This window comes from Fundulus heteroclitus, chromosome 6 (genome assembly GCF_011125445.2).
Source record: "Fundulus heteroclitus isolate FHET01 chromosome 6, MU-UCD_Fhet_4.1, whole genome shotgun sequence".
In the NCBI taxonomy this organism is placed as follows: domain Eukaryota; kingdom Metazoa; phylum Chordata; class Actinopteri; order Cyprinodontiformes; family Fundulidae; genus Fundulus; species Fundulus heteroclitus.
The window spans coordinates 9,724,989-9,747,860 of NC_046366.1; the positions used below are offsets into that span (position 1 = coordinate 9,724,989).

Consider the following 22,872-nt stretch of genomic DNA (forward strand, 5'->3'; position numbering starts at 1 on the left):
ATATATATATATATATATATATATATATATATATATATATATATATATATATATAGAGAGAGAGAGAGAGAGAGAGAGAGAGAGAGAGAGAGAGAGAGAGAGAGAGGGAATGATAGATATTTATAACATGAACATTTTTAAATGTGTAAACCATATAGTAGTTATTTATCAAATAATTTGAACCAGTTTATGCAATAGTCAAACAGAAAACATCATATCATGCGATCAGTTTCACTTGGTGAGCCACTACGGTTTCACACACTGTAGTGGCTAGTTTCACTTCCTGAGGTTGAAACCAAAATTAAATTTGTCCTCAGGGTGTTTGCCCAGACTGTTTTGGCATTTGATGATTTTTTTAAAAGTTATAAAATCTTTTAGAATGGCTTTCAAATTAGATTATCTCTTGTACGAGCTGTCCACGAATGCACCATGACGTTATATCGCCAGTCGCCATAAAACTTGGTGTAGAAACGCAATGGCGCGACAGCAGAACCAGCGGAGAAGCCCATTCAGACGGCGCAACCCATTTCGACGCAACACCTCTATTAAAATAAGTGAAAGGAAAAAAAGCGTACACAGCACATAATTCGTATTCTACACTCAGACATGTTTAAAACTTATATCGTTTTACAATTTTTTTGCTTTCAATGAAAACATTTTGCGCAAACTCTGCGCAAGCGTCATTCCCCTGCACGGCAAAAAAAAAGCCTTTTCGACTGCTTCCGTTTCCGGTGGCTCTCCGCAGCTACACGGCTGCAGCTAAGCGCGGACGTCGCGGCGCTCCAAACCAGAGCAACATGACGCAGCCCGGGTTGGAAGCAAGCCGCTTCTCGTCGTTAAACAGCTGCCGTGAAATGCTGCTGGCTTTAAATTGACGCCCCGAGCGGCGGGAAGGGCTTCTCCGCCGCTGGCGTTGCAAAACTTCAAAACTTTTTCTTTTTTTTTATATATATGTGTGTTTATTCCCCCGGCTGGAACCCCCTTCTCAGAGATGTCGTGGTTCAGTCAGGTCAGCCAGGGTCCCTACCAGCAGCAGGCCGCTGACGGCCAGCGATTCACCTCCTCCTGGTTCCCCGCTGCTCCCTATAATCCCCCGGGCCTCCCCGCTGGAGCGCAGACCGCGGCTCCACAGCGCATCGGCGGGGCCGGGCTGCTCCCTGCGGGCCCGCTCGACCTGCCGTCGGCTCCCCGCGGCGCCGCCAGCCCCCCCAGCCTGGAGAACCTGTCCTGCGCCGGTCAGGACAGACAACCGGAGCCCATCTCCTACGTGACCTTCCAGGAGCAGCGGTGCGTCCTGAGCTGGTTCCAAGGCTGGAATGGCCCCCAGAAGGAGAGGTTCCTGCAGGATCTGGTCGGGAAAGCCGTGCCGGGGAAAGTGTGCACCCTCCTGGACTCCCTCAGCACCCTGCAGGTAACCTCCACACCAGTGTGCGAAATACCTGTCAATATTTGGGGGGGGTCGTCCCCATCTCCCAATTGTTGCGCAATAACGATGTAAATTTTCTCAATATGCAGTAGGCCTATAACATTACAATGTCAATTCTTCACATTCACCAGACATACGAGGATTTTCTCATTCACCAACAGTGAAACAGATAAAATGCACAGGCACAACAGATAAGATCAGTTCCTAATACTAAAATTTTAACATTTTTAGTATTAATTGTTGTCAACGTTACGTTATTCTTCTGTTTGGCGCGCACATGCCTAATTTGCATCTGCGAATAGGATTGGCTGGCTCCTCTTGGCATAAAAAAGAACATATTTCCCCCTGGGATCATTAAAGTATGTCTGATTCTAATTCTGATATTTGTGAATAAATGTTTTTAATTTTAAATACTGGACATGTTGAGCTTAAAAAATTTTTTAGTGACCATTAGTGACAAAAAATATTTCATTTTTAATTTTTTTGACACAATTAAGACCCCCTTTAAATTTTGCTTTTGAGGCTTTGAGGGGGTCTCATGGGTTAATCGGGGGGGGTCGAGCCCCCCCGGACCCCCCCGTATTTCTCACTCTGCTCCACACACACACCTCTGCACCGTCCCAGGTAAACATGCGCTGCTTGGCATGACGCCACGTTTTCTGTCTCAACCGCTGCCTCCTGATAGGTCAGAGACAAGCTGCCCAACATCTTCGAGTGCCAGCTCCGGCTGTGGACCCAGTGGTTCGAGTCCTGGGGGGAAGAGGAGAGGAATCACTTCCTGCACATGCTGGAGGAGAAGGACCCCGTGTTCGTGGCCCACTTCTACAGGAGCGTGGCCGGCACAGCGGGCAGAGACTGACCAGAGAGCTCTGCATCAGAGGACAGGAACGCAGGGACCATGTGGTGGATTTTCTTTCAGGGTTCCCAAACAGCTTCCCACCCCACCCCCCAGACTCAGATATGCAGATTTCATACTCATTCTTCGGCCTGTGCTCTAAAAACCAAATAGAAACATTTAATAGGGGTTTGTGTCAAATGTTTTGACAGTGTTCAGACTTTATATGGAGCCTGGAAACACCACAGAGTGTTGATGGAGAAACAGATGGATGTTTGGAGACAGATCTATGGAGGGAGGGATGGACTGGTGCATGGGCAGCCTTTTTGTATTAAAACCAGCATTAAAAGCAGTCTGATTGGAGCATTTCCTTTGTTCCAGTAATCTGTAAAGTTTTTTTTTCTCACGCAGATAACAAGGCTGGGGATAAGGTCCCAAAATACAATTTTTCTTTTCCGAAACACATACAGACTTTTGGGGGAAAAGTCAAAATGCATTCTTTCCTAGACATTTCAGTAGAGATGCACCAATGAGGCTTTTCCTGGCTGATTGTGATGCTGACCGATTTCCCCTGTTTCAATTTTTTTTTTTTGTTTTGTTTTGTTTTGTTTTTTTTACTATAAGGGCTGTAACACATCATAAAGAAAGGAAAAAGGGCTTCAGGCTCTTGTGGTTGTAGTTTTGAATTAAACAAATAGAAGGAAATTGCAAAAATAACCGTATTGATGCATCAAAGTATGTGGTAGTATTTTCTAAGATTTTTTTTTTTTTTTTAGTTCACAAAAAGCGGATAAACATATCTTGTGTTGGTGGATGTGTTCATAGACCAAAAAAAAAGGTGGGAGTTCTTTGCTTTTAGGTGATCCGCGTGTCATTCGTCGATCACCTGTGGGATCAAATCGTAGGGAAATCCGGCGGTTTCTGATCTTTGGCAGATCAACTGGCTGCTTTTCCACACCGTGTAGGAACCCTGTTTTTTTTTTTTTTTTTTTTCATACCCACAGAACTTTTTAAACTGTGACGAAATCCTCGGTGATCATAATTTTTCTACAAAGATTTGTGATGTTTCTCAAAGCCAACATGTTCATATTAAAAATATGTTCTGTTTTGTAAATTTGGATTGTTTGAATCTCATTAAAAACACATTTTTGAGACTGATTGCATTTTTCTTTTTGTTCTTTGCCACGCCTGCAAGATGAGAATCAGAGGTCACATCCCTTTTATTTTCTTAAGTAGGCAATAAACACAGTTTTCTTTCAGTTTGTTCGTTTATTGAATCAAGATCATTCATAAAGACGAATGTGTAAATGCGTTTTTAATCATTGGGTTACTCAGTTATTAAATCGTTTGCTCAAAGCTGAGATGCATGTAGGGCTGGACGATATAGAAAAAAAAAGCATATCCATAAAATAGAAATATTGATCGATTTTGATAATTATCAACAAATTCAAAACATATTTTAGGTGCATCTCTGGTCATTTTATGTTGTTGCTTAGCGACCGATTTTTAAACACAGAACCCGCAAACACTGAATTCAAACTCAGCCTTTTATTCAACCAACTTCTTGCCAAAACTGCAAGTATGTCAAAAATGAAAAAGATCACATGCTCTGTGGACTCTGAAGGGGGCGGAGCTTGGGGGGGTTGGAGTGTTTCTGGGTCTGCTTTGTGATTGGTTGGGAGGATGTAATGACTAGTATTAACCTACAGGATAGGCTAAAATGAAAAAAGGAAGGAAAACTTTATTGACTATTTTTTTCTGTCATCGATATACGTCTTGATCAATATATATTGATATTGAATAATCACCCAGCCCTACATACCTGTTAGAAAAATGTGACAAAACTGGACTTGTGCCGCTTAAACGATCCAGTCAGTTGATCCCGGAGGCAGTAAAGTTATTGGTTGAGGATTTTCCACCTCCTCAACGCAGTAGTTGAGAAACGGGTAGATTTTGTCTGTGAACTTCTGACCCGAGAACGAGTACAAATGGGATCTGGCGCCGGAGTCATAGAAGGAAATCTGTCCCCTGTTGTAGTCCAGCAGGATGCCCAGCGTAATGGGCAGCCTCTCAACCTGAAGAAGTACAGGGTTCATATCAATCGCTTTGAGTTGACCCTGTTTGTTCAGGATTATGGTCCAGAAGCCCTGTGAGGGCTTGAAGGCTATCGATCCCTTCCTCTTAGCGGATTCACTGGCCATCCCAATGTGGTAGCATCTCTTCTCAGCAACGGACACCTCCCAGTAATGCCGACCTCTGGAGAAACCGCTTGAGCCCAGAACGCCGAGAACCACGCTGAACCTGCCGGGGTTGTCCTGGACCTGGAGCACGTCTTCGGTGGTGGACACCTCGGTGTTGTCGGCGGACAAAGCTATTCTCGGATGCGCCGTTAGTGGATCCCAGGTGATCTTCGCTGAAAGAGGAGAGACGAGGATCGCATATTCGCCACATTTTAAAAAAACAGCAGAATAAAAGATGGCTGAACGGGTGCAACGTTTATTACTACAGTAATAACACTGAATACGACTGCTGATGTCACTCACTGTTATAGATGGTCCTGTCCTCCACATCCGTTAGTCTTGTCACCAAACCTGAGAAAAGAGTAACACAGCATGTTCTCATCTTCATGGTTCTGACCCGGGCTCATGTCTGAGCCACGATTCTGAGGTAAACGCACCGTCGTAGTTCTCCTGCAGCTTGTCTTTCTCCTGGCGCTGTAGCTCGAAGTCGCTCTGCAGCTTTTTGAGAGCGGCGTCCTTCTCCTGCAGCTGCCGATGGAGGCGGTCTGCATCCTCCTGGCTCTGCTCCAGCTGTCTTCCCAGGTCTGTTGGATCAGAAGCTTACTTAAAACAACTTCTCCCCAAACGACCCAGCAGATCTTTTCCTACAGGTGATCGACAGTCGCGTTTGACGTCTGACCTTCACAGTCGGTGTTGGCGTTGCAGCGCATTTCCAGCTCTTCCACCCGTTGCTTTAAGTCTGATTGAAAAAGGAACTTTTCAACGATTGTAGCACCAACCAACACACACACACACACAGTTTAAAGGAAAAGCTTTGATACTTTGAGAAAATACTGCTATTAGGTGCAAAGCACAGAGTTTGCTCATCCCAAAGGACAAGCTAACTAAGCTGCTGGCTCAGAGCAGCGGGAGGCCACCAAATAAACCACACAGAATAAATGTCAAGACTTCAGATTGGCAGTTACAGTTACGTATAAGCCTAGGATTTGAAAAAAAAAGTGTTCATTGGGGCCGTTTTCAGATCAGCACCGAAAAATGTACTCTATTTAAAACCAAACCGTATTTTTCTAAAACATGTTTAGATGTACACGGTACATTCAGGGTACAGAGACCGACGCTTTCAGTGGATAACAGGAAGGCTGAGAGGAATCCAGCAAAGGCACCGCGTCTGTGTTTTTTTTTTTTTTTTTCCACCAGGCTGTGCCAGTGTTTCACCTAAAAACAGAGAAATGGACATCGAAGAACATCGCAGCTTCCCTAGCGGACCATGCAGCGCTACTCACCGCGGTTTCTGCTCTCAAGTTTTCTGTTCGCTGCTTCTTGGGTCCTTAGCTGTTGTTCCAGGCCTGAAAAAAGGGAGGCAGAAGCATTGCTCGAATGAACCAAGGGTTGTTCGGGCTATTCATGACGTGCACGTGCCTTAAAAAAAAAAAAAAGTATTCACACCCCTTGCCCTTTTCACATTTTGCCACATTACAAGCACGCTCATATTGTGAGTTTGTTGGACAGACAGAAGTAAGGCTGTGAAGTGGGAGGAATAAAGACACATTGGCGTTCTGAATATTTTACAAATGAAAACAGAACAGTGTGGCAAGAATTTGCAATTCATTTGTTATCATTTATTAACTAAGTGACTTAGTTAATAAATAGAGTCCACCTATGTGTAATTGTATCTCTGTATATATATTATATTATATTCATATAAGTGACTAAACAATGGAGACGAAGGAATACACCAGAGAGGTAACTCTCTGATGTATTCCAGTTGCTCGTTCTTCTTTGCACAAAGTGGCTCAAAGAATCGTTCGATGCTAAACGTTATTAATCTTCTTCATTTCCATACAACAAACCAAAGAAGACATGGCTACCAGCTAAGCTGACAGGACAGGGGAGGAGAGCATTAACCAGAAAAGCAGCTAAGACATCACCAAGGGTGACTCTGTGGGCGACATACAGCGCAGATGAGGGAATTTGTTGAAGTGAGACTAAAAGTGAACTTTGTGGCAATGCAAACTACCGTGTGCTGCGGAAAACTAGCGACACACACTCCACTGAACGCACAACGACACACGGCGGTGGGAGCATCACGCTATTCTTCAGCAGAGACAGGAAAGCTGGTGAGAGCTGATGGGAAGACGGCCGCAGCTACAGTAAATACAGGGCTGTCATCAAAAATATTTATCACAACATTTTGATGTTTTAGAACCTTAATCTTCTGTTTCCCCTTCATATTTTTACCTCTCAATAAAACTTAACGAGACTTAAACTCTGACAACTGTTTACATTTATCTGAGGTTGAGCCATATTGCGTAAGGAAGAATGAGCGAAAATGCAGTTGTGTAGATGTGCAAACTGCGAAGCTGCCAATGACATACCCTAGAGACCACTGAGCTATATAATACACTGGAGTGCTAATCACCCGCTGTTAGAACGAATCGCTTTGAAGCCACCGGCCGCCATATTGGTACTCCCTATTCCCCCCCATTAACTAGGGAATATGTGCGCTACAGCATCGAATAACGAGGATTTTCTCATGTTCAGGGGGGGCTTAAAACTTTTAAAATGTCAAATGCCATATACTTTTATGTTATGTTCTAAAACTATCAAGTACTGAGAAAGTCATGTGCTGAAATATTTTGCATTTTATTAATTTAAATATATGTATTTAACATTTTTAAATATATAAATAATATACAAAAACATATATTTACATATGTGTATACACATATATACATATATACATATACACATACTTATATATACATATATATTTATTTAATATGAATAACATGTAAAATATTTCAGCACCTAATTTCCTAGTAGCTGATAGTGTTAGTACATCCACTGACTGTAGAATTACCTGTGAAACGTTTTCACACAGCCAGAAAACTGCTTGTTGTTGCAACCAAATCCTATGGGATTCTGTGAGAGTAGGGAGGAGCAAGATGGCGGCCAGTGACTTCAGTTTTTCGGCAAAATCAGCACTCCAGTGTATTATATAGCTCAGTGGTAGTGACTTGCAGCTGTGACCGCAGCAAAATGATGTTCGATAAAGTTTTGACAAACGCACACTACACTTTGCCTATGGAGCTTTTTTTAAAGTGCATAAATCCATGGATGGTTTTCCTTCCACTACAAAATGATGCACTGCTTTGTGTTGGGCCGATACATAACGTGCCAATAAAATACATTAAAGTCTGTGGTTGTGATGGGACAGAACCTTAATAGACTTAAGGGGCGTGCATACTTTTGCAAGGCACCCCAGGGTAAGACCTTGCTAGGTCATTGATAACAACATGATAACGAACCAGCGATGCTCTTCCTGGAACCTCTGGAAGTTTGTTCCTTGGCTTTTTTCAGCTGAGCCCTCAGGTCGCTGATCTCCATTACTTACAGAGACAGAAAACACAGCCATTATTGTGTGAAAATGACAACAGGCGAATGAATTATGAATTATTACAGGGCAACGATTCATACTTAGTTTAAAATTCTTCTCGTCTGCGTGCTTGAGCTGAAATTCTGTGTTTTGCAGCTTCGTCTTGGTAAAATTGAATCTCTCTTGAAGCTCTGGAGATTTATAAATAAATGCATGTGAAATAAAAATGTAAAAAAAAAAAAAATACATATAATTTCATGTCATATACGCATATTTTGAACCCGTTTTACCTGAGTAGTTTTCTTCATACGTCTGCTTGAGGTCTGATATTTCCTCCTGCAGCGTTGGGATTTTCTCTCGTAGTTCCATGATCTGAGCGGCTAAAAGGAATGAACATTTCAAACCACTTGAGTGTTATTTGCATCTCATAATCATGTTTATTCTCTAGCTGACAAACAAAAAAAAGGGGCTACATCCTTACACAGATTTGCGACTCTGGTGGTACTTATCCCCAGCAAATTGGTTTTCTCTTTTATCTGAGCTCTGACTGACTCCAATTCGTTTTCCAGATCTTGATGAACGAAGAAGGAAAGCGTCACGTGAGTCCACATGTACTCGTTTTCTTTTTTTTTCTTTTTTCATTCTTGCCTTCCCCGCCTCACCTTTGATTTTCTTGACGTGTGCTCCAAGCTGACTCTCCCTCTCCTTTTTCAGTCTTTCTAATTCGTCTTGATGAGCCAAAATCTGAAACGCTGATGGAAAAAAAGAAAGAGATCAGTCACCGATCGTGCCCGGGAGGCGGTGTCGCGTTCATTTCAGTGACACCTACTCAGTTTTGTGTTTTCACTGTCTGTGTCCTGAATTCCCTCTATCAGGTAATTGAGGTGGTCTTGGAGTGCTGCGGTTTAAAACAATGAAATGCGGCGATAAATCTTCGGCATCATCGTTCTTTAAAAAATGTATGTCAATTGGAGAGCTCTGCAGTGCTCGCCTCACGCGGCCCGTTTCCGTTGCTCACCTCTGACCTTGGCGTAATCCGTCTCATTTGAGGCCACGATCGTCTGTCGCTCGATATCCACTTGTAAGGCGATAATCTGTAAAACTGACAGAGCGGCACGTTCTTTTAACTCACCTCACGTCGGTATCGTCCGTGAAAGTCGGGGATTTTTCAGCCGTATCTGTGTGGAACTCACATCTCTGTGCCTGAGCGCTTTTCTGTCTCAGCTCTTCCACTTTTTTGTCCAGTTCTGCACTTTTCTGCTCAACAGTTCTTTGAAGCTCTTCAAAAAAACACACACATGGAGACATTTGTCAGCTTTGTTGAATGATGCTGAACTGTACCGCGTACAAAAATATGTAGACACATATGGGAAAGGACCACCAGCCTTTTTGAAACTGAGAAATACTTCATTGCTAATGTGTCATACGAAGGGCTACCTGCACTGACCTTTGAACTAAAGATTCAGAGTTCACCATAACTTCATGTAATATGAACATGTTTTTAAGGCTATTGAATCTATGTAAATACGAGTATGATTAAAAAGGAAGAGCAACTGAATAAAATAACAGTTTAAATGCAGCTCACTGGAGGGTTTAGCTATTTTTGGACAGGCATAGACAGGGGCACCATGTTGGTGACCCCTGATATAGGGTAGAAATGTAAGGACTTAAACGTTTAGGCATGCGGGACAAAGGCGGCGAGTATAAAGTGCGTGCATTAAAAAGATTTTTTAATGGACATTTTTGGAGTCAAAGGCTTTCTGTTTTGTTGATTTAGAAAAGTTTTAGTCAATTCTCAGCAACAAGAACAGGATATGGGTCACTGTCTGTCGGAAAAATTAGCTGCGATTTAGCCAAGTTCAAGCAAAAGGTGGCGCCAACTCGGATTTTGAGTAAAAATCACTGGAAGTTTGTGGTCCTACCTACTGAGAAAATAAAGCATGGATAGTAACAGAGAAACACCTTTTTTCATTTAAGAAGATCTGAATTGATCAGTGAAAATGGAGCCTGATCTCACGTTGGAGAAATTCACTTGTCACATAGGCTCAATAGTCAATCAATAGTCAGAAGAAGGTGCCAAAAGTAGGAAAAGGTGCATCAGTTGTGTACATTGTACCTTCATATATACAGTGGATGAAAAAAAGAAAATGAGAAAAAAATAAGAATAAAAATATCCATCTGTACATCTACTGACTGTGCAGATGAGCCAAGTTTGTACCTTTTTTTTGTAATTTCAAACCCTTGAAACCATTTCAAGGGCTATAAATGGCCAGTTAGCCATGCTGTGGACAGCCTGGTTTAAACTTTTTTTACAAACACAATATTGTTGTGTCTTCTTTTAGATGTCCCCTTAGCATAATATAGATTAAAACAAACATTTCATAAATTTCAGTTGTGCTGGAATCTCAATATCTGGTCCAAATCTGAACCGAAATAGACCCTTTCCTGTCTGATTGCTGCTTGCAGGCGCAGATCATCACAACCTCTGTTCCTTATTTCATCTCACTGCGCTTTGAAAAGTGGACACGGGTTCTGAATGGGGTTCAGATCCGAAAAGTATCTCAACTTTTTATGGTTCCTGATCTCAGAGCTACTCTGTTTGGCCTTTTTTTGCCTGTTGACACGATGAGCCATCATGCTGGAGAAAAAAAACACGGCTCATCACCAGATGGCCGCGATCGTGACTGACATGTTGGAAGAGGCTGCCCCCGGAGGACGTTCTGATCTAACTCTACATTTGTGGCGTTGTTCTTGAGCAAACCGTGAGTGAGCCCACATGTGGCTCACACGGGCATCCTTTAATTCTTTAACCGTGGGTAACACGGATTTGCAGTCATGTCAGACACCTGCCCTCTTTATATGGCAGCCAATGGAGGGTTTTCAGCTGTTACTATACTGGAATAAAGATAGCTAATCCTTTGTCCCAGGGCAAAAATACTGTGAAAATAATAATTTTTTCGTCACAAGGTAAGCCTTTGAAGTTTATAAAACTCCTATTGTAAGCTCACCTTCAACTTTAGATGAAGAAACAGAGTTTTCCAGCTGTGCCTTGAGTTCTTCTAGCTGAGCAGTGAGTGTAGAAACTTGAAGAGCTAAAAGAAGGACAGAAAACATGGAGTTCACACCCTTTGATATTCAGAATGAGAAATGATACAGACAGCTGGAGAAAAACGGCAGAATTCACGACCTACCAAGAGATGTAACCGTGTTAGATGTAGAGTTGAGTTTCTGAAGCTTGGTATCCAAATCGTTCTGAAGATCTACAAAACAAATCATTATAAATAATTGTTAAAAACAAAAACAAAAAAAACTCAATAATTGTAAGTTTTGAACTAATAACATGTCCTGCTGCGACAGTCACCTTGAATTTTCTGCTTATCCAGAGAGCACTGTGCTTCAGTCTGGTTCAAAGCGATCTGCAGAGCTGGTACAAAACATTTAAATAGAATTCATAATGTTTTTATTTATTTACCAAAAACCAGGCTATACCTACTTTTAATCAAAGCCTGCTGTTCCTGGCTCTCCTCCTCTTTAATCTTCAATTGTTCTTTCAGCTCTACAAAACAGCAGGTAAATATTTTTACATGCCAGGCGAAGGTAACACACCACTAAACAAGTAATTATGTTGCATTTACTCTTTCTAACTTCACACTATTGACCCTTTTTCAGTAAAGAAACTCACTGGATACTGTGGCGGAAGTTGTTTCTCCCTCAGTTTCTCTTTTGTTCTCCAGTTGCCTGAGCTGGCTTTGCAGGAAAGAGATGGTTACCACTGAAAGATAAAAAAAAAAAAAAAGACAGCTAAAAGCCTTTTGATGAGGGACACTTGAACGTTATTACCAAATAAAGATTGGAACATGCTCCCGCGTCACCTACACAGATTGCCGTTTGTCTGGTTCCTCTCGCTCATCTCCCTAAAAACTTTGTCCAACTCCACCTGCTTGGCTTCAAGCTGGTTTTTGAGCTCTGATTGTGTGAATTAAAAAAAAGGGTCATTTTCAGAAGATCATTAATACACTTTCAATCATTAACAAAAACTTCAGTGTGTTTTAGTGGCTGTTTATGTGATAGACAGAGACAAAGTAATGCATGACTGTGAGGCGGAAGATAATTTTAGATGTAAAATCTGAAAAGTGTTCTGTGCACAGGAATTAAGACCCTTGACTCAGTAGTTTGTTGACCCATCCTTTGCTACAGTTATTTCTGCGAGTCTTGCTCATCTAGACGTTTAATTTTCGCCCCCTTTCCTTTGGAAAAATAGCTCAAGCCCAATCGGTTCAGACAGAGAGCGTCTCAGAACAGCTGCTCTCAAGTCTTGCCACAGCTTTTCGTGTGTACTTCAACTAGGCCATTCTGAAACGTTAAAACAAGGTTTGATCTAAACGCTTCCACCGTAGCCGTGGCTGTATCTTCCTTTGTCCTGCTGGTGGTTAAACCTTCAGCAAACTCTCGAGTAATCTGCAGCCTCCAACAGGTTTTCGTCCTGGGTGGCTGCGTCCATCTCCCCATCAACTCTGAGCAGTGTTCCTGTCGCCGCAGACGAAAAGCCTTCCCATATCCCATCATGCATTGCACATGGTGTTCTCAGTATGATGGTTTGTTGGTTCAGCTTTGGTCTCAGCTGGCGTGAGAACCTTTTCCCACATGTCCTGTGGAAAACTGAATAAGAGACCTTTTATGGGTTCCTTTCAATAACTGCTTTCTTTTTGCCACGTTCCCATTAAGACCAAATCTGTGGCACTTCGTTATGCTTCCATGAAGGCTGGGTGTGTCACGTCCACAAGCAACAAGATTCTCCCAGTGGACGGTGGATCTCTCCTGCTGCTCGGCCACTGCTCTGATTAATGACCTGTTGGCTTAGGTGGACATCCATATCTTCTTTAGACTTTTCAGGTTATGCAATGAACATTACTCTGTGAGATGTTAGAAATCAGAGATATGGTTCGATAACCTAATGTTGCTTCTCCACGACTTCCTCCCTGGCCTGTGTGCTGTGCTCCTCGGTCTTTATTTGTTCTCTAATGTTCTCTAAGAAGCCTCTGAGGCCTTCACAGATCAGCTGCATTTATGTTGATGTTAAATTACACACAAGTGGATTCTGTTCACTAGTTAGGTCTCTTCTGAGGGTGCTTGCTTCATGTGGATTTTATTTAGTGTTTGAGTGAAGGGAACTGAGTACAAAGGCACGTCGCTCATTTTTATTTGTTAAAACACATTTTTACATAAATTCCATTTGAAATTCAGTCATGTGTTGCACTGCAAAAACGGATCTAAAAATAAGTAAAATGTTCTTAAAGTTAGTGTATTTATCCTTGATTTGGGCAGGTAAATAAGATTATCTGCCAATGGAATGAGCATTTTTACCCCTAAAATAAGATAATTAGATATCCTGCACTTGAAATAAGATGATGGAGATGAATTGTTCTTATTTTAAGTGCAAAAATCTTATTCCATTGGCAAATCATCTTATTTACCGGCTCAAATCAAGAACAAATCATTTTAAGAACATTTGACTTATTTCTAGTTCCATTTTTGCAGTGCAACATTTGAGAAAGCTCAGGGGATATAAATAAGTCTGCGCAACAAATTAAAGGTAGCGATCCAGGTAGCTGGAGACACTTACGGGCAGTCGTGTGGGACTGGGAAACCTCAGCGTTCGACAGCAATGTCTGAAGATACTTTATCTCGTTCTGCAGGGCCAGGATTGTCATCACTGAAACACAAAACATTCAAAAGCCTGAAGAAAAGCAGGATTTACCTCAACGACTGTCAGAACACAACGCAGAGATTCATCAGAAGGATGGAAAGTGTGTCACTCACTCTGTTTTGTGCTCTCTTGGTCTTCGCTCTCCAGCTCACTGAGCAGACCCTTCAGTCTCTGCTGCAGCGCTGGGGAGGAAAGCCAAAACGGTGGGGACTGTGTTTAATGGGGACTCGTTTTAGGGCATATGTGATACAAATCCCGCAAACGTTTGACTCTGAGGCAGTAAGTTTCGTTCTGTCAATTCAAAGTACCTGTCATCTCTCCAGTCGTTGCATTGGTATCACTCTGAAGCTCCCTGATTTTATTCTGCAGCTCAATAATCGTTAAGACTGAAACATAAACGTGGAAAGTGTGAGGAAAGTACGACATGAAACCGGGTTTTAAATCAATAAACACCAAAAAAGCAACACCTAGTCTAATCCCTGTTTCATAAATATCCCAGCTATATTCATCAGATGGTACTTTCAAAAGTCAGACTCCGAAGTGCTGTTAGGGCCTCCTAACAGCGGGCTGAAAACTCATCGTGGTATCAAGAATCTGAAACTTTCTGAAGGTCCATCAAGAATGAAGCGAGAGTTTCCTGGCAGTTTTGAACATGCACAGAACTGGAAAGAACCACTCTTTGAAGATCTTTGAATTATTTTCAGGCTTTCAGCCCGGGGGATGCTGTGTGTCCGGCACCTTCCCATCAACACTGCTCCACTGCAACAAAAGGCATCGTATCCAGCAGCTGACACAAACAATCCTCTCCCTCCAGAACAAAAAGCAAAAAACAAAAAAAAAAAAAAATGAAAAATACAAACTACATGCGTCCAGGCTTCTGGTACATAGAGATCGGTATGCACAGAACTACACACCTTCATTTCTTAAATGAGCACACAAAAATATAAGACCAGGATCATTTAGGTGTTGATAAAGCTGCCTGTTTGTAAACCGCCCAGATGGGTGATACGGACTGAAACCTGTTCCCAAGCATCCGAACACATCCCAGCTGACTCACTTATCTGTGGGTTGGGAATCAGTCTTTCTATGTCCTCCGTCTTGCTGTTCAGCTCCTCTTGTTTCTCCCGCAGAAGCCTCTGCAGCCCTGAGAAGAAAAAAAGGAATGGGTAGAAATGTAAATGCCACGGACGTTTATCACAGGTATTTGAACGTCTCAGAACTGGTACAAAAGTATATGCAGATGAATGAATTCATGAAGCATTAGCTGAAGAAACAAGTTGGTCTTCCAAAGCTACACTTAATAAGATAACTCGTACTTACTTGCGATGTCATTTGTATCGGTCGAGGTGGAGATCCTTTCCCTTAGAGCCTTGATTTCATCGTGCAGGTTTAATACAGTCAGAACTGATGCAGACAAACACGAGCGAACAACGGCCGTCACACAGAGAAACTAAGTAGGAGGACATCTTTAAGTCACACCGGAGAGAAGTCGAATAGAAAGTGAAATAATCAACTGACTGAGGGCAGTGTCGGAGTCTCCGCTGTTCTTCAGCTCTGCAATCGTTTGTTCCAGTCTGGCCTTTACCTCTGAGAAAAACAGGCAAGTCCTTTGGATCAGAGAAGTAACCATGACACAACTCTGGGGTTCTTGGTGCTCTCGGGAAATGTACTCACTGTTGTATTGTCCTTGAAGATCAAGGTCTGGCTTACGTGTCTGAGAAAGCAGCTCCTTCAGATCTGTGTTTGGGGGCGGCGAAGGAGGAGGAGAAGGGGGGTCAAAATATCATCAACATCCCAGAAATAACATGGTTCAGACAGACTCACTCTTAATTTCAGTCAGAGCTTTGATGTAGTCTTGTTTGTAGTTGTGAAGGAGGGTCAGAATATCTGTGAGAACGTAGATAAGCGTCAGTGTTGACGGCGAGATGATTCGTTCCTGAATAAGCAGAGAGCCACTCACCCAGTTGTTCGCCCGTTGTCGGCTGCTGCTCTCTCAGCTCCTCCATGATGCTGATGATTTTCATGACTGGTCAAAGAAAAAAATGCACACTTGTCGGCCGGTTACGGTGAACCCGGTGAACATCCGCCGCCTTTCCACCAATACTCACTCAGCTGCGCTGTGGTGTGATCGACATTCTCCAGCTTTTTCTGTAAAATGATCTCTTCTTTCCTCATTACCTCAAGTTCAACTTCCATAGCTGGAAAAAATAAAATAAAAAAACACTCCTTGTATTGCATTTCTACATTTTTAGTTCAAGTAGTTATAAGAGTTGTGAATGATGCAATCCTAGTTGCCAAAATAAATAAATAAATAAATAAATTAGAAAATGCCAAACTTTAAATGTGTTTTATTGGGGCTTTATGTTAACAGACCAACACAAAGTAATGAACAATCATAGGAGTAGAAGGAAAATAGTACATTGTTTCAACTCCGCTACGAACACAAATCTGGGAAGGGCAGCATTATTAAAACATGTAGCACACGTCTGGCTGTTTGCCACGGTGTCGCCGGGAACACAGGAAACGTCACAAGGTGCTTTAGTGAGAGGAGAAAAGGGTGAACCTTTTGGCTAAACTGAAAAAGTTATAAATTTGGGTGGAAAACAAAAACTACACATGACCCTAAACGCACCATCCCCCAACCTGTAATATGCTGGTAGTAGCATCTCGCTGTGGGATGAAGGTTCTCCATCCAGCAGGACAACCATTTAAAAGGTCGTCCGGGGTCGGGATTAAATCTGGCGGTTCCCCCGCAGTACCTCTGCGAGCCCCCTTGGGGTCGCAACCCCCACGTTGAACACGTCGGATCAAAGCAAAGACTGGTCCAAGCACAGTCTATGTATAAATCTCACAGAGGATCTGCAGTGGGACTGAAACATTGCTGTTCAGAGATTCTCTTTCTCAGAAAAATGGATAGAAAGGTCAGTCTGTAGACATGGTGGAGACAAACCCTGAACATCTTGGTGCTGTAACTGCGGCAAAGTGTAGCTCTATAAGATATAGACTCAGGAGGGCTAGTTTCATACATACATATATATATATATATATATATATATATATATATATATATATATATATATATATATATATATATATATATATATATATATATATATATATATATACACACACATACATATATGTATATGTATGAAACTAAATTTGAATATAGAGATTGTATACATTTGTATTCAGCCCTCCTGAGTCTATATCTTATAGAGCTAGACTTTGCTGTATATATATATATATATATATATATATATATATATATATATATATATATATATATATATATATATATATATATATATATATATATAATGTTAACCTCTACAAAAGGTCTTTGTGTTGGTACATCACATAAAATCCCAATAAAGTGCTTTGCCCTGCAGGCCGTTGTGTTGTGCGTGGGCCCATTCACCTGTGATCGTGGGTGTCGTTTTACTTGAAACCAACTTTGACAGGGTGTCCACCTCCCCCTGCAGCCTCAGAATTTCCCGGGCTGGAACATCAGAAAGCGTGTTGGGTCAATGCAAACTTACAACCAGAACCTAAATAGAGACCGTGGAATCGGAGACTCACTGAGGTTCTTGTCATTTTCCCGAGTACTCAGCAGCAGAATTAATTTCCTCAGTTGCTCAGTCTTTTGTCTCAATTGCCTCTCAGCATCTGAAAACCAAAAATACACATACTCAACATATAAAACATATAAAAATGTGATAGAGACAAACATATCTCAAACACAACGTGCGCAGGACTCACTGGAAGTTTCCATTTCGATTCTCTCGGTCAGGACCTTGATCCTTTTGGTGATCGTCCTCAGCTGACTGCGCACAGAAATCATCTCCAGCACTGGCATATCAGTGCCATTGAAGAGAAACACCATGTTATTTCCTGGTAAGTCTTTAATATTTTGAATGAAATAAAGAAAGACTGGCAGACGTAGCGAGACTGCAGAACTGACTGGCAGACAGGGTGGCTTCGTGGCGTTGCAGCTCGCTTAGCTTCCTGTCCAGGATCTCTTGTAGAGCTAAGGGGAATTAAAAAAACAAAGAGAGATAGGATGCGTACTAAATATGTTGTTAAACCTGGATTATTTTTGAACGTTTGAGTCAAAGTGAGAGCAGTTTACCCAGACGTCTGCTGTCAACATTAACAGCATCTTTGCCGCTTAATTCGGTCTGCCGCAGATCCCAGATCTGATGTTGCAGGGAGATTATCTCTAGGACTGAACACAAACAAAAACACGCTTTTAATGCCCCTAACACTGCTTACAAATACATAGTTTTCACAAGCTATGAAAGAAAGTACATGTTTCTCTGCTCAGCTACGAAAACTTTCAAAAGGAGAGAGAGAAAAAAAACTCACTTAACTCCATGCTTTCACTGCTCCTGTTAAGTTTTTCATTCATAGCTTTCAGCTCGGAGGTCTTTGTGTTCAGTTCTTTCTGCAGAGCTGTTCGTAGACATGAGTTCAGAAAGCAGACATCTTCATTCAAATTCCTTCAAAAGGCTTGAGGAAGATTATCAACGTTTTTATTTGTGAACCTTTAAACTTTTTCACATTTCCACCACATACAACAACAAACCTCAATGTATATTTGTTGGGATTTTCTGTGACAGAGTTGTGAACTATTTAGTAAACTGGTTCCATCTGTGTGCATGGTAATTTAATCTCAGTATAAATGCAGCTGGTTTTTTTTAAAGGTCTTGAATGTTTTGTTAGAGAAAATGAATGAACTAACAGCACTGTAAATCATCTAAAAAACGAGGAGCGTAGTCAGACTTCAAATCTACCAAGACACGGATATCCACCTACACTGACAAAGTGGACAAGGGGAAGATTATGAGAGAAGGAGCCAACAGGCCCATAGTGACTCAGAAGGACCTGCAGAGATCCAGAGATCAGATGAGAGAATCTGGTCAAAGTTGATGGGAAGGGGAAAGGAGCTAAATGCAGGACAATTCTGGAGGGAAACCTTTTAGAGGCTGCTATTTTCCAGAGACCGGGGTGGAGGCTCACCTTCTGGCAGGGCAACGAGGACCCTAACAAACACTTTAGATCAAAGCATATTTGTACGTAGGAGTGGCCTAGACAAAGTCTGGAATTAAATAGAATTGAGACTCTGCGACAAGATTTGAAAACTGCTGTTCACACAAACTCTACATCCAATCCGACGGCTCTGGTTATCTCTAAATTTTGTAGAAACACCCCCCTAAAGGACCTGCTGCTTAAAACTGACCCTTTGGTCTCCCTAACTCAGATCTTTTAAAGCACTTTGCAAATCGCTAAATGAAATGCGGTTCTCCTTTTCAGATCTTTTATACATTTAAAAAGCCATGCGTCACTGTCGGTCTTCTTCACAATTATTCATTACGTGGTCTTGGTCAATCACAATAAATCCCAAAACAGAACATAGAGGTTTGCGTTTTGTGGTGTGACAAAGCTCAGCATGCGCATGCTTTCATTCTATCTGACTGTATGAGTAAAGTGGATCATAATAAAATAAAAATACATTTAGCAAAAACCAAAGAAAGCAAAGGAACAACACTGCCCACCTGTTCTCTCGGTCGAATTTCCATTTGAATTAACAGCGGATTCAAACTTCTTGCGCAAAGCTCTCACATCGCTGGTTAGGGCCACAATCTTTAAAACTGCAAGAAGCGTTTTAAAAAAGGTAAGCGTGCACCGTACTGGAAAAACGCAACGATGAATGACTTGGAGAAGTTTAACCCTGTTCGAGGTAGGCTGACCTTGAAACATCTCGCTGTCGATGGCCTCCAGCAGGTGGTTCATCTTGCTCTGCAGCTGGGCGTGATATGCTGTCAGGAAATTGCACAAACACGTGAACATTTTGCTCGATGGAGTCACCGCTACAGATCTGCGCCGAGCCTGTGGCGCAGAGCTTTAAAGCAAAAAAATCTCACAGCCAGCGATGGACGTCATGGCCGAACTGCAGGTGGAGAGCTTCAGCGCCAGCTGCCTGACCTCCCTCCTCAACGCCGAGGCGTCCTCATCTGTGAGGGAACGCGCAGGTTAGAGCAGAACAAAGCTACTGCACTGCAAAAACGGAACTAAACATAAGTTAAATGTTCTTAAAAGCAGTGTATTTATCCTTGATTTGAGCAGGTAAATAAGATGATCTGCCAATAGAATAAGATTTTTGCACTTAAAATAGGAACAATTCATCTCCATCATCTTATTTCAAGTGCAGGATGTCTAATTATCTTATTTTAGGGATCAAAATATTCATTCCATTGGCAGAAAATCTTATTTACCTTCTCAAATCAAGGATAAATACATTAACTTTAAGAACATTTTACGTATTTTTAGAACCGTTTTTGCAGTGTGGAAGCTTTCCCACCCGTGAAGGACCGGCTGTCTACCCACCCAGCTGGCTGTTACGTTGGGTTGTTTCCTGAAGCTGCGTGTTCATGGAAGCCAGCTTTTCCTCCATCTCTGACAAACAAAGAGAGGTCCGTACGCGTGAGTCGGATTGATCAGAACGGGAACCAGCTCGCATCAGAGCTCACTGCTGGACACATTTATAGTCTGGCCTAAACAGAAAGAAGCACTTACCAGCGCATAGTCCCTTGTTAACTGTCTGAAAGAGAATGAAATGGATTGGATTAAAAAAAAGGTCCAAATAAAATTGTACCAAGCGCTCTGACCTTGCGCACGCATTGCTGTGTTCCTGAACACATGGTGAGTGAAAACCATCGTCAAACTCGACCAACAAAGTTGACTCTGATTCTGAACTGCAGCCTTAGTTTTTTTTTTTTTTTTTTTGTTCTTAGCTGGCAGGACTGGGTTGGGTTTTGGCAGCTGTAGCCCGTCTGCTCCCCTATAATACATGATGTGGATTCAGAAATTGTATTCGTTCTAACTTCTTATTGTTCATGCCATCCATTATTTGGGACACTTAGAAAAAGGTGACCTTGCAAAAACTGCACATGTCACCAAAGTTGATGGAACATCAAATGAGAAGCTGGTCAGGAAAGCTGCCAAGAGCTTGACAGGGAGTTAATTCGATTCTCAGCAGGGGACGATAGCCCTCACAGCTTTGGGAGAGAAGCAATAAGTTGCAGTTTGATCAAACCAGAGCTGGAGCACAATTACGTGAGTTATTTTTGGTGCTCAAAACAACACTCTGCATTACTAACGGAACATCGTACCCACAGTGAAACATGGCGATGGCAGCGTCATGGTGTGGGATTACTATTCCTCAGATGTCTCTTTTGGGTGTTTTCGCTGGAAAGCCTGATGTGAGGAAGGATTATCTTTTTCAGCATCACAATGAGCCCCAAAGCCAACATCCAGTTCAACACAGCAATGACTCCACCAGAGGGAACAAAGTTTTGCAACGGCGTGGCTAGAGCTCAGAATAAAATCGGACAGAAAACCCGTGGAATGAGCTTAAGAGGGCGTTGGACAGGAGAGGCCTCACAATCTGATAGATTGGAAGAACTGTTGCAAGACATGAATGTTGAAATTACTGTAAACTAAAATTTGCTTAAAAATACTAGATACTTTTGTCTGTGAATATTTTTTTTCTTTAGGTGGCTTTTAAAGGGATTTCAGGATGTCACCATAGAGATGGAAAATGTTTCAAAATGGCTCATCGCAGTCTCTTTTTTTTCCCCCATTGCATAATCTGGCTTGCTAACAGGGTTGTGTGCTGTTTTTATGTCCACAGTGAATTAACAGTGTTAGAATCAGGGAGGACTCACTGGAATCCCGGGCAGGATATTCGGGTTGCCTCTCTGGAAAACTTCACCCACATTACATGGCACGGCAAACACACAGAAGAATCATCATTAGAAATGCTATTTAATGCACGCTTCTATTTACTGGCAACAGAATGAGAAAGATCAGCTTCTTACCGAGGCCGCCGTCAGCTGCATGGAAGATACAGATGAGAAGGAAGGGAACCCAAACGGAGTCAGGACCTCCAGCCATTCTTCTGTTCCTAAAGATCGATGGTCTTCAGCAGCAGCAACACTATTTATATTGCCACTGGATGACCAATGACATGGGACGTAGCAGGCTTCCCAGAACGGGAGGAGCCTATTGATTCTTACAACCGCAAAAAAGGGTAAAAGTGAAACGGCCGCGCAGTTTGCCTCAAAGTTAAGGTAGAAACACACAGTTGATTTTTCACTGGGTATGAAAAAAGTTCCTTCCCTTTTCGCGAATGTGGAGATGATTTTAAAAATGCAACGAAACACCAGAAAAGATGCGTTAAAAATCCCTTTTTAAACTTTCGCACCTTTTGCAGAGTTCCCACCCCAACCCTCGAAGTATTGTACAGTGCTTTATAAAAAAAAGTATTTATACTAGTTTGACAAATAAAAATCTGGAAAGCGCAGTATGCATACAGGTGCTGGTCATATAATTAGAATATCATGAAAAAGTTGATTTTTTTTTTCAGTAATTCCATTCAAAATGTGAAACTTGTATATTATATTCATTTATTGCACACAGACTGATTTATTTCAAGTGCTTATTTCTTTAATTCTGACTATTATAACTAACAGCTAATGAAAACCCCAAATTCAGCATCTCAGAAAATTAAAACATTGTGAAAAGCGCTTCATGCTCCCTGCTGCTGACTAACGTTATGGAGATGCAGGTTTTATTTCCCAGCAGGACTTGGCACCTGCACACAGTGCCAAAGCTACCAGTACCTGGTTTAAGGACCATGGTATCTATGGGGTATTGGTAAGAGGAAGATGCGATGCACCAGACCTGACAATGCAGAAGAGCTGAAGGCCACAATCAGAGCAACCTGGGCTCTCATAACACCTGAGCAGTGCTGCAGACTGAGCGAGTAATCCAGGGAAAAGGAGCCCCAACTGAGTATTGAGTGCGGTACGTGCTCATACTTTTCATGTTCATACTTTACAGTTGGCCAGCATTTCTGGAAATCCCTTTTTTTTTTCTTTTTTTTTTTTGTATTTGTTTAAAGTAATATTCTAATTTTCTGAAATGCTGAATTTAGGGTTTTTATTAGTTGTCAGTTATAATCATCCAAATTAAAAGAAATAAACACTTGAAATATATCAGTCTATGTTCGATGAATGAACATAATACACAAGTTTCACCTTTTGTATGAAATTACTGAAAGAAAATCTACTTTTCCGTGATATTCTAATTATATGACCAGCACTAGTATATAATAAGCTGTACTGACTTTAGAACCACCGTTTACTCCAGTTTGAAGTCTTGTGGCGTTTGTCTCCACCAGCTTTGCGCCTACACAGTAGATGCCAGGACTTTAAGCGCAGT

General features: G+C 41.9%; 3 protein-coding genes across 3 annotated transcripts; 1 reads left to right on the plus strand and 2 right to left on the minus strand.

Moving 5' to 3' along the window:
• The first annotated feature begins 704 nt into the window (after positions 1-704).
• On the plus strand, positions 705-2,391 carry c6h14orf119 (chromosome 6 C14orf119 homolog). The gene is made up of 2 exons (XM_012868398.3): positions 705-1,411; positions 2,112-2,391. The coding sequence occupies exons 1-2, from the start codon at positions 992-994 to the stop codon at positions 2,283-2,285; spliced, it is 594 nt and encodes a 197-aa protein (XP_012723852.3). The 5' UTR covers positions 705-991; the 3' UTR covers positions 2,286-2,391.
• Positions 2,392-3,800: 1,409 nt separating this feature from the next.
• Positions 3,801-15,552, minus strand: si:ch211-14a17.10 (E3 ubiquitin-protein ligase TRIM38). Its single transcript, XM_036138011.1, has 27 exons — positions 15,409-15,552; positions 15,259-15,321; positions 15,103-15,171; positions 14,905-14,988; positions 14,642-14,728; positions 13,893-13,970; positions 13,698-13,766; positions 13,501-13,590; positions 11,754-11,843; positions 11,560-11,649; positions 11,371-11,433; positions 11,239-11,301; positions 11,069-11,137; positions 10,886-10,969; positions 9,071-9,157; positions 8,896-8,979; positions 8,707-8,775; positions 8,540-8,629; positions 8,359-8,448; positions 8,168-8,257; positions 7,979-8,068; positions 7,810-7,890; positions 5,785-5,847; positions 5,181-5,240; positions 4,939-5,085; positions 4,805-4,852; positions 3,801-4,674 (listed from the first exon to the last, which is right to left on the minus strand). The coding sequence occupies exons 6-27, from the start codon at positions 13,897-13,899 to the stop codon at positions 4,121-4,123; spliced, it is 2,178 nt and encodes a 725-aa protein (XP_035993904.1). The 5' UTR covers positions 13,900-13,970; positions 14,642-14,728; positions 14,905-14,988; positions 15,103-15,171; positions 15,259-15,321; positions 15,409-15,552; the 3' UTR covers positions 3,801-4,120.
• Positions 15,553-16,940: 1,388 nt separating this feature from the next.
• Positions 16,941-21,876, minus strand: LOC118563353 (microtubule-associated tumor suppressor 1 homolog). Its single transcript, XM_036137761.1, has 13 exons — positions 21,468-21,876; positions 21,315-21,355; positions 20,164-20,188; positions 19,975-20,043; positions 19,512-19,601; positions 19,338-19,406; positions 19,143-19,238; positions 17,953-18,039; positions 17,717-17,812; positions 17,549-17,614; positions 17,347-17,436; positions 17,167-17,253; positions 16,941-17,086 (listed from the first exon to the last, which is right to left on the minus strand). Exons 1-13 carry the CDS (start codon positions 21,541-21,543, stop codon positions 16,941-16,943), a joined length of 1,038 nt encoding a protein of 345 aa, XP_035993654.1. The 5' UTR covers positions 21,544-21,876.
• Positions 21,877-22,872: the final 996 nt, after the last annotated feature.

Coding starts and splice junctions, on each gene's coding strand:
- c6h14orf119 (XM_012868398.3), top strand. CDS start 992: ATGTCGTGGTTCAGTCAGGTCAGCCAGGGTCCCTACCAGCAGCAGGCC. Junction 1,412..2,111: donor ACTCCCTCAGCACCCTGCAG/GTAACCTCCACA, acceptor GCCTCCTGATAG/GTCAGAGACAAGCTGCCCAA.
- si:ch211-14a17.10 (XM_036138011.1), bottom strand. Junction 8,258..8,358: donor CACCAGAGTCGCAAATCTGT/GTAAGGATGTAG, acceptor CATTCCTTTTAG/CCGCTCAGATCATGGAACTA. Junction 8,069..8,167: donor GTATGAAGAAAACTACTCAG/GTAAAACGGGTT, acceptor ATAAATCTCCAG/AGCTTCAAGAGAGATTCAAT.
- LOC118563353 (XM_036137761.1), bottom strand. CDS start 21,543: ATGGCTGGAGGTCCTGACTCCGTTTGGGTTCCCTTCCTTCTCATCTGT. Junction 20,044..20,163: donor TAACAAGGGACTATGCGCTG/GTAAGTGCTTCT, acceptor TTTGTTTGTCAG/AGATGGAGGAAAAGCTGGCT. Junction 17,087..17,166: donor GGAAAATGACAAGAACCTCA/GTGAGTCTCCGA, acceptor CTGATGTTCCAG/CCCGGGAAATTCTGAGGCTG.